Source organism: Salvelinus sp. IW2-2015, linkage group LG17 (genome assembly GCF_002910315.2).
Source record: "Salvelinus sp. IW2-2015 linkage group LG17, ASM291031v2, whole genome shotgun sequence".
Lineage (NCBI taxonomy): Eukaryota > Metazoa > Chordata > Actinopteri > Salmoniformes > Salmonidae > Salvelinus > Salvelinus sp. IW2-2015.
The window spans coordinates 7791426-7802704 of NC_036857.1; the positions used below are offsets into that span (position 1 = coordinate 7791426).

Here is an 11279-nt window from a genome sequence, read left to right on the forward strand (position 1 = left end):
TCTCTCTCTCTCTCTCTCTCTCTCTCCCCCCTCTCTCTCTCTCTCTCTCTCTCTCTCTCTCTCTCTCTCTCTCTCTGTGTCTCTCTCTCTCCCTCCCTCTCTCAATTCAATTAAATTTCTATTTAAGTGCTTTATTGGCATGGCAAACATATGTTAACATCTGTCTCTTATACACATCTAGATGTGTATAAGAGACAGCTCCCCCTCCTTCTCTCCTTCTCCCTCCTACTCTCCCTCTCTCCCTCCCTCCCCCTCACTCTCTCCCTCCCTCTCTCCCTCCCTCTCTCAATTTCAATTCAATTTAAGGGGCAAGTAAAATAGATAATATACAAAAGTGAAATAAACAATAGTAAATGTCAAATGTCATTATGTCTATATACAGTGTTGTAACGATGAGCAAATAGTTACAAAAGAGAAAATTACAAAAGGTACAAAAGGGAAAATAAATATAGGTTGTATTTATAATGGTGTTTGTTCTTCACTGGTTGCCTTTTTCTTGTGGCAACAGGTCACACATCTTGCTGCTGTGATGTCACACTGTGGTATTTCACCCAGTAGATATGGGAGTTAATCAAAATTGGATTTGTTTTCAAATTCTTTATGGATCTGTGTAATCTGAGGGAAATATGTGTCTCTGATATGGTCATACATTTGGCAGGAGGTCAGGAAGTGCAGCTCAGTTTCCACCTCATTTTGTGGGCAGTGTGCACATAGCCTGTCTTCTCTTGAGAGCCAGGTTTGCCTACGGCAGCCTTTCTCAATAGTAAGGCTATGCTCAATGATTCTGTACATAGTGAAGCGTTCCTTCATTTTGGCTCAGTCACGGTGGTCAGGTATTATGCCACTAAGGACTCTCTGTTTAGCATTCCAGTTTGCTCAGTTTTTTTCCAATGTGTAATTTATCTTTTTGTTTTCTCATGATTTGGTTGGGTCTAATTGTGCTGTCCTGTGGTTCGGTGGGGTCTGTTTGTGTTTGTGAACAGAGTCCCAGGACCAGCTTGCTTAGGGGACTCTTCTCCAGGTTCATATCAAATTTTATTGTTCACATACACATATTTAGCAGATGTTATTGCGGGTGCAGGGATATGCTTGTCTCTGTAGGTGTAGGTGATGGCTTTGTTATGGAAGGTTTGGGAATCGCTTCCTTTTAGGTGGTTGTAGAATTTAATGGCTCTTTTCTGGATTTTGATAATTAGCGGGTGTCTGCCTAATTCTGCTCTGCATGCATTATTTGCTGTTTTACATTGTACACAGAGGATATTTTTGCAGAATTCTGCATGCAGAGTCTCAATTTGGTGTTTGTCACATTTTGTGAATTCTTGGTTGGTGAGCGGACCCCAGACCTCACAACCATAAAGGGCAATGGGTTCTATGACTGATTCAAGTATTTTTAATTTTATGTTACTTTTGATGGCATAGGCCTTACTTGCCTTGTCTCAGATCGTTCACAGCTTTGTGGAAGTTACCTGTCGCGCTGATGTACATTTTTTAATGTGCTCTAAGGCAACGGTGTCTAGATGGAATTTGTATTTGTGGTCCTGACAACTGGACCTATTTTGTAACACCATTATATTTTGTCTTACTGTCAGGGCCCAGGTCTGTCAGGGCCCAGGTCTGTCAGAATCTGTGCAGAAGATCTAAGTGCTGCTGTAGGCCCTACTTGGTTGGGGACAGAAGCACCAGATCATCAGCAAATAGTAAACATTTTACTTCAGATTCTAGTAGGGAGAGGCCGGGTGCTCTCTCTCTCCCTTCCTCTCTCCTTCCCCCTCCCCTCCCTCTCTCCCTCCCTCCCCCCCCTCACCTCTCTCCTCTCTCTCCTCCCTCTCCTCCCCTCTCTCCTCTCCCTCTCCCTCTCCCTCCTCCCTCTCCCTCCCTCCTCCCTCCCCTCCCTTCCCTCCCCTCTCCTCTCTCCTCTCTCTCTCTCCCTCCCTCCATCCCACTCCCTCTCTCTCTCCCTCCCACTCCCTCTCTCATCCCCTTCTCTCTGTCTCACGCCCTCCTCACTCCCCCTCTCTCCTCTCCTTCTCCCACTCTCCTTCTCCCTTTTCTCCCTTCCCTCTCCCTCCCTTTCTCCCTCCCTCCTCCCTCCCTCCCCTCCCTCCCTCCCTCCCTCCCTCCCTCCCCCCTTCCCTCCCTCCCTCCCCCCCCCTCCCTCCCTCCCTCCTCCTCCCTCCCTCCCTCCCTCCCTCTCTTCTTCTCCCTCTCTCCCTCTCTCTCTCCTTCTCCCTCCATCTTTTTCTCAGGCATGCTAATGTCCCTGTTGTTGCCTAGGTAACTATTATGGGACCCCCAAGCCGCCGAGGCAGCCCGTGGTTGGGTCAGTGATTCTCAGTGATGCTGTGCTCCTCGACGGCTCCCAGCAGTCCACTCCCAAGCACACCAAGTCCTACAATGACATGCAAAACGCCCAAGTAGTACCTGCTGACTACGAGGATGACGACCAGGCCACAGAAATGAACAACAGTTTTACAGGTATGTCATTTTACATGCCGTCAGACAGTTACACATAGACTACCACTACCAAACCAGGTGGCTGTTCAATGGGGGATGTGTGTATTGGGGGTGTGGGTGAGTTGTGTGTGTGCTCATTTCTATGCACATGTTTGAAAGAGCATGTGTGAGGGAGAGTGTGTATCTGCGTTTGTGCTCTCCACTCTTCTGCCCTGTGTTGCTGGGTGTCTCTCTCTTTCTCTTGTTCTCTCTCGCCATCTTTCACTCTCTCTCACTCTCTTTCTCGCTCTCTCACTCTCTCTCACCCTTTCTCTCACTCTCTTTCTCTCTCACTCTCTCTCACTCTCTTTCTCTCTCTCTCTCTCTCTCTCTCTCTCTCTCTCTCTCTCTCTCTCTTTTTAAGTACATGATAATAACACTTTGTGAATCGTTTTTTAGGCATGATGTCTGACTGAATTGTAAATATCACTTATGTTAATGTGTTAGCCCGGACTGGAGAGTTTGAGAGACAGTCAGTCAGTTCCTAGATGGAGTTTTCTTCTCCTTCTATGCTCACTCTGTGTGTCCTGCCAGTCTGTCAGAGTGGTGAATTAGYGTTTGATCACCCATGAAAGGCTCACGGAAGTGAGAGAGGGAGGACGAAGTCAGGGAGGGCAAGATAGAGGGGGGTTTAAGAGAAATAGAGGCTGACTGCATGTTCATTATAGTCATTGGGCACCATTCCTTTTAGCAGGCAGGGGGTTTACAGAGGGAGGGAGAGAAAGTTAAGAAAGGAAAAATGTTTAGCAGTCGTGAACCATAGTATATATTTTTGTTGTTGTTGGTTTTAGTAGTACTATATTGCACACAGTACTCTTAGCATAAATTGTCTTATCATTCCACCCTTAGATTCCCACATTCCTGTTGCTGCAGGAAACATAAACCTCCTCTCTCTGTTTTGTTCTGTGTTGTCGTGCTCCTTACTTTCCCAGGATCCTTAGTTCGTAGTCTCTTCCCCTCTCCCTTGTTGTGCACAGGTAACCCTAGCGACCAGGACGAGAGCTGCGGCGGTGTTCTACGGCCGTACCCCGCGCGTGAGAACGCTCCGTCCTATGGTCTGAACAACGTGGCTGCCTCCACCTCGGACAGCGGGCAGCAGACACACGCCCAGCCCCAGGCCTCCCCAGAAGATCCCCTAGGACCCCTGCCAGGCAACTGGGAGATGGCCTACACCGAGAACGGAGAAGTCTACTTCATAGAGTACGTATAATATACCCTAAATCCTATACCCTATGGCCTATACCTTAGCTTACACCGAGAACGGAGAAGTCTACTTTATAGAGCATGTATAATATACACTACATGCCCAGAAGTATGTGTACACGTGCTCGTCAAACATCTCATTCCAAAATCATGGGCATTAATATGGAGTTGGTCCCCCCTTTGCTGCTATAACAGCCTCCACTCTTCTGGGAAGGCTTTCCACTAGATGTTGGAACATTTCTGCGGGGACTTGCTTCCATTAAGCCACAAGAGCGCTAGGGAGGTCGGGCACTGATGTTGGGCGATTAGGCCTGGCTCGCAGTCGGTGTTCCAAATCATCACAAAGGTGTTTGATGGGATTAAGGTCAAGGCTCTGAAGGCCAGTCAAGTTCTTCAAAACTGATCTCGACAAACCATTTCAATATGGACCTGGCTTTGTGCATGGGGGCATTGTCATGCTGAAACAGGAAAGGGTATTTCCCAAACTGTTGACACGAAGTTGGAAGCACAGAATAGTTTAGAATGTCATTACATGCTGTAGCGTTCAGATTTCCCTTCACTCTAAGGGGCCTAGCCCGAACCATGAAAAATTGCCCCAGACCATTATTCCTCCATCAAACTTTGCGAATGGCACTATGCATTTAGGCAGGTAGCGCCCTCCTAGCATCCGCCAAACCCAGATTCGTCCGTCGGACTGCCAGACGGTAAAGCATGATTCATCTCTCCAGAGTACATGTTTCCACTGCTCCAGAGTCCAATGGTGGTGAGCTTTACACCACTCTAGCCAACGCTTGACATTGCGCATGGTGATCTTAGGCTTGTGAGTGGCTGTTCAGCCATGGAAACCCATTTCATGAAGCTCCCGACAACAGTTATTGTGCTGACATTGTTTCCAGAGGCAGTTTGGAACTCGGTAGTGAGAATCGCAACCGAGGACAGCCGATTTGTACGCGCTTCAGCACTCAGCAGTCCCGTTCTGTGAGCTTGTGTGGCCTACCACTTCGTGGCCGAGCCGTTGTTGCTTCTAGATGTTTCCACTTCACAATAGCTGCACTTACAGTTGACCGGGGAAGCTCTAGTAGTGCAGAAATTTGATGAACTGACTTGTTGGAAAGGTGGCATCCTATGACGGCGCCAAGTTGAAAGTCACTGASCTCTTCAGTAAGGYCATTCTACTGCCAATGTTTGTCTATGGAGATTGCATGGCCGTGTGCTCGATTTTATACACCTGTCAGCAATTWAAAAAATAATGATAGGACATGAAAAATTAAGTTACACAATAGGAATAAAATACACAAGAATGGAGCAATATACAGGGAGCACCGTTACCAGATCAGTGTGGAGCTATATACAGGGAGTACCAGATCAATGTGGAGCTATATACAGGGAGTACCAGTACCAGATCAATGTGGAGCTATATACAGGGAGTACCAGTACCAGATCAATTGTGCAGCTATATACAGGGAGTACCAGTACCAGATCAATGTGCAGCTATATACAGGGAGTACCAGTTACAAGATCAATGTGGAGCTATATACAGGGAGACCGTACCAGATCAATGTGGAGCTATATACAGGGAGCACCAGTACCAGATCAATGTGGAGCTATATAAAGGGAGTACAGTACCAGATCAATGTGCAGCTATATACAGGAGCACCAGTACCAGATCAGTGTGCAGCTATATAACAGGGAGTACCAGTACCAGACAAATGTGCAGCTATATACAGGGAGCAACCAAAGTGACCAGATCAATGTGCAGAGGTTATGAGTATTTGAGGAAGATATGTGCATGAAGGCAGGGTAAAGTGACTAGGCATCAGAAGATAATAATAAGGTATTCTTATAAAAAAAATATCACCTTTATTTAACCAGTTAGGCTAGTTGAGAATAAAGTTCTCATTGCAACTGCGACCTGGCCAAGATAAAGCAAAAGCAGTTTGACACATAACAACAACAGAGTTACACATGAATAAACAAACATACAATCAATAATACAGTATAAAAAATCTATTACAGCATGTGCAAATAAGGTAGGATAAGAGAGGTAAGGCAATAAATAGGCCATGTTGTCAATATACAGTATAACAATTAAACACTGGAATGGTAGGATGGCAAGAAGATGAATGTGCAAGTGAGATATGCGGTGCAAAGGAGAGATAAATAAATAAATACAGTATAGGATGAGGAAGATTGGATGGCTATTTACAGATGAGCTATGTACAGTGCAGTGATCTGTGAGCTGCTCTGACAGCTGTGCTTAAACTAGTGAGGAGTAAGTGTCTCCAGCTTCAGAGATTTTTGCAGTTCGTTCCAGTCATTGGCAGCAGAGAACTGGAAGGAGAGGCGGCCAAAGGAGAATTGCTTTGGGGTGACCAGTGAGATATACCTGCTGGAGCGCGTGCTATGGTGACCTGTGAGCTGAGATAAGCGGGGCTTACCTAGCAGAGACTTGTAGATTACCTGAGCCAGTGGGTTGCGACGAGTATGAAGCGAGGGCAGCCAACGAGACCATACAGTCGCAGTGGGTGGTAGTGTATGGGCTTTGGTGATAAAACAGATGGCACTGTGATAGACTGTTGAGTAGAGTGTTGGAGGCTATTTTGTAAATGACATTGCCGAAGTCGAGCGATCGGTAGATGGTCAGTTTTACAGAGGGTATGTTTGGCAGCTGAAGTGAAGGATGCTTTGTTGCGGTATAGGAAGCCGGTCTAGATTTAATTTTGGATTGGAGATGCTTAATGTGAGTCTGGAAAGGAGAGTTTACAGTCTAACCAGACACCTAGTATTTGTAGTTGTCCACATATTCTAAGTCAGAGCCGTCCAGAGTAGTGATGCTGGACGGAAGGCAGGTGCGGGCGCGATCGGTTGAAGAGCATGCGTTTAGTTTCACTACATTTAAGAGCAGTGGAGCCACGGAAGGAGAGTTGTATGGCGTTGAAGGCTCATCTGGAGGTTAGTTAACACAGTGTCCAACGAAGAGCCAGAGGTATACAGAATGCTGTCGTCTGCGTAGAGGGTGGATCAGAGAATCACCAGCAGCGAGACGACATCATTGATGTATACAGAGAAGAGAGTCGGCCGAGAATTGAACCCTTGCACCCCCATAGAGACTGCCGGAGGTCCGGACAAACAGCCTCCAAAATTGACATACTGAACTCTACGGAGAAGTAGTTGGTGAACCAAGCGAGCAATCACTTGAAGACCAAGGCTGTTGAGTCTGCCAATAAGAATTGTTGTGATGACAGAGTCGAAAGCCTTAGCCAGGCGATGAATACGGTCTGCCCAGTAATGTCTCTTATCGATGGCGGTTATGATATCGTTTAGCGACCTTGAGCGTGGCTGAGATGCACCCATGACCAGCTCTGAAACCAGATTGCAATAGCGGAGAAGGTACGGTGAGATTCAAAATGGTCTGTAATCTGTTTGTTAACTTGGCTTTCAAAGACCTTAGAAAGGCAGGGTAGAATATATATACGCTGTAGCAGTTTGGATCTAGAGTGTCTCCCTTTTGAAGAGGAGGATACCACGCAGCTTTCCAATCTATGGAATCTCAGACGATACGAAAGAGAGGTTGAACAGGCTAGTAATAGGGTAGCAACAATTTTGGGCAGATCATTTAGAAAGAGAGGGTCCAGATTGTCTAGCCCAGCTGATTGTAGGGTCCAGATTTTGCAGCTCTTTCAGAACATCAGCTATCTGGATTTGGGGTGAAGGAGAATGTGGGGGAGTTTGGGGCCGAGTGCTGTGCGCTGTGGGACCAAGGCTGTTGAGTCTGCCAATAAGAATGTTGTGATTGACAGAGTTGAAAGCCTTAGCCAGGTCGATGAATACGGCTGCCCAGTAATGTCTCTTATCGATGGCGGTTATGATATCGTTTAGGACCTTGAGCGTGGCTGAGATGCACCCATGACCAGCTCTGAAACCAGATTGCATAGCGGAGAAGGTACGGTGAGATTCAAAATGGTCGGTAATCTGTTTGTTAACTTGGCTTTCAAAGACCTTAGAAAGGCAGGGTAGAATAGATATAGGTCTGTAGCAGTTTGGATCTAGTGTCTCCCCCTTTGAAGAGGAGGATGACCACGGCAGCTTTCCAATCTATGGGAATCTCAGACGATACGAAAGAGAGGTTGAACAGCTCTTTCAGAACATCAGCTATCTGGATTTGGGTGAAGGAGAAGTGGGGGAGGTTTGGGCGAGTTGCTGTGGGGAGCACAGGGCTGTTGAACGGGGTAGGGGTAGCCAATTATTGTGGATTTATCAGTGATGACAGTGTTTCCTAGCCTCAGTGCAGTGGGCAGCTGGGAGGAGGTGCTCTTATTCTCCATAGACTTTACAGTGTCCCAGAACTTTTTTGAGTTTGTGCTACAGGATGCAAATTTCTGTTTGAAAAAGCTAGCCACGGGCTATATCTATTCCTAGTTTWAAAAAAATTGGAATGGAGCATGCTTATTTAAGATGTTGAGGAAGGCACTTTTAAAGAATAACCAGGCATCCTCTACTGACGGGATGAGGTCAATGTCATTCCAGGATACCCCGGCCAGGTCAATTAGAAAGGCCTGTTCGCAGAAGTGTTTTAGGGAGCGTTTGACAGTGATGAGGGTGGTCGTTTGACCACAGACCCATTATGGATGCAGGCAATGAGACAGTGATCGCTGAGATTTTGGTTGAAAACGGCAGAGGTGTGTTTGGAGGGCGAGTTAGTTAGGATGATATGAGGGTGCCCGTGTTTACGGATTTGGGGTGGTACCTGGTAGGTTCATTGATAATTTGTATGAGATTGAGGGCATCAAGCTTGGATTGGCCGGGGTGCTAAGCATGTCCCAGTTTAGGTCACCTAGTAGCACGAGCTCAGAAGGTAGATGGGGGGCAATCAATTCACATATGGTATCRAGGGCACAGCTGGGGGCAGAGGGAGGTCTATAGCAAGCGGCAACGGTGAGAGACTTGTTTCTGGAAAGGTGAATATTTAGAAGTAGAAGCTCGAATTGTTTTGGTACAGACTTGGATAGTAAGACAGAACTTTGCAGGCTATCTCTGTAGTAGATTGCAACTCCGCCCCCTTCAGCAGTTCTATCTTGGCGGAAAATGTTATAGTTAGGGATGGAAATGTCAGGATTTTTGGTGGTTTTCCTAAGCCAGGATTCAGACACAGCTAAGACATCCGGGTTGGCAGAATGTGCTAAAGCAGTGAATAAAGCAAACTTARGGAGTAGGCTTCTAATGTTAACATGCATGAAACCAAGTCTTTTATGATTACAGAAGTCATCAAATGAGAGCACCTGGGGAGTAGGAATGGAGCTAGGCACTGCAGGTCCTGGATTAACCTCTACATCACCAAAGGAACAGAGAAGAAGTAGGATAAGGGTACGGTTAAAGGCTATAAGAACTGGCCGTCTAGCACGTTCGGAACAGAGAATAAAGGGAGCAGGTTTCTGGGCACGATAGCATAGATTCAAGGCATAATGTACAGACAAAGGTATGGTAGGAAAGAGTACATTGGAGGTAAACCTCAGCATTGAGTATGATGAAGAGAGAGATATAGTCTCTAGAGACGTTTAAACCAGGTGATGTCATCGCATATGTGGGAGGGGGAACAACATGGTTGGTTAAGGCATATTGAGCAGGGCTATAGGCTCTACAGTGAAATAAGACAGTAATCACTAACCAGGATAGTAATGGACAAGGCATATTGATATTAGGGAGAGGCATGCGTAGCCAAGTGATCGTATGGGTCCATTGAGTGGTCGGGCTGACTGGGGACACGGCGATTCASACAGTTAGCTTGCCGGGGCTAGCAAGCTAGCAGTTAGCAGGCCGGGGCTAGCAAGCTAGCATAAGGGCCTTAGAGGGAGGTCGCGATGGGGGAAAAGTCTGTTTTTGCCTCCTAGTGCGGTGATGTCGATAGACCAGTCGTGGAATTAGTAGGGTTCCAAGTAGCAGAGGGGTCCAAGTCCAATTGGCAAAATGGGTATAGTGGTCCAAGAAACTGGCCGATGGATCAGCTAACAGTCCAATACGCTCTAGATAGCTAGCAGGCAGCGGTTAGCAGAATGGGCCTTCAGGGGACGTCGCGCCTGAGGGGCCTATTTGAGGTAGATATGTACATGAAGGCAGGGTAAAGTGACTAGGCGTCAGGATAGATAATAATAAGGTATTTGAGGTAGATATGTACATGAAGGCAGGGTAAAGTGACTAGGCGCAGGATAGATAATAATAAGTATTTGAGGTAGATATGATAACATTGAAGGCAGGGTAAAAGTGACTAGGCAAGGATAGATAATAAATAAGGTATTTGAGGAGTAGATATGTACATGAAGCAGGGTTAAAATTGCAAGGCGCCAGGATAGATAATAATAAGGTATTTGAGGTAGATATGTACATGAAGGCAGGGTAAAGTGACTAGGCACGCAGGATGATAAAATAAGGTATTTGATGATATGTACATGAAGGCAGGTAAAGTGACTAGGCATCAGGATAGATAATAATAAGGTATTTGAGTTAGATATGTACATGAAGGCAGGGTAAAGTGACTAGCATCAGGATAGATAATAATAAGGTATTTGAGGTAGATATGTACATGAAGGCAGGGTAAAGTGACTGCATCAGGATAGATAATAAAAGGTATTTGGAGGTAGATATGTACATGAAGGCAGGGTAAAGTGCTGCTCGGTGATTAAGTTTAGTGATTGTCACCTTTTGAACCGTGCAGTGGTAAGTGGTGGCTGATCTCGTGCTTTGGATTCTGTCGTCCGTTCGAGTTCGGGACAAAGCTTAATTTTAGCTTAGAGGTAGGGTACAATTAGGGTATGGGGTTAGGATTTTAGATTGTTAGGTTAGGGTTGGAGTTAGGGTTGGTGTTAAGTTAGAGTTAAAGTTAGGGTAGGTTTAGGGGTTTAGGGAAAATAGAATTTTAAATGAAAACAATTTAGGTCCACAAGAAGTAAACATATGGATGTGGTTGTGGAGGTGCTCTCAGCAGTAAACAGCTGTGGATGAGTAAGCCCTGCCCTGGAAGGTGGAGTGGACTCAATCCGATGAAACAATACTTCCTCTCCTAGCCTCCACCACTACCAGACCTGTGATCCATGCCGCACAGCACACACAGCATCCTGTCACAACACTCTCTTTAGAACCCCCACACAACACTTGTGGACAACTATCATCTTCAGCACACAGTTGTTTAGCATACATTGGTCAGAACAACAATCCAACATCATACACACACACACACCACAACACACACACAACACAGCACGACACCACACACACACACACACACATTCACACAGCACACACACACAACTTCCGACCCCATGGATACTGGAAAAGGTCATACCCAGGACAGCAAAGTTAGCGTAGCCCATGAACTCAAGTCCTGTTCTTATCACACTTTAACCCAGCCATTACAGAGCTCATCAAAACATGACACACACCACGGTCAGTGAGTCCAACCACACTGACCACAGCCGACACCAGCCACGTCACCAGATTACCGACTCAGATCAAGGCATGACACAACACACATTTGGATGGGATACATCACTTGGCCACACACTCCGACGCAGAGATGGATCATGGAACTA

General features: G+C 46.2%; 1 protein-coding gene across 1 annotated transcript in view; it reads left to right on the forward strand.

Annotated features, from left to right (window-relative positions):
* LOC111976858 (membrane-associated guanylate kinase, WW and PDZ domain-containing protein 1-like) overlaps window positions 1–11279 on the forward strand; it is a 134906-nt gene that overhangs the window by 60875 nt on the left and 62752 nt on the right. Inside the window, 2 exon segments of the mRNA XM_070448164.1 lie at window positions 2275–2475; window positions 3471–3693. Coding sequence (XP_070304265.1) covers window positions 2275–2475; window positions 3471–3693 — 424 coding nt within the window.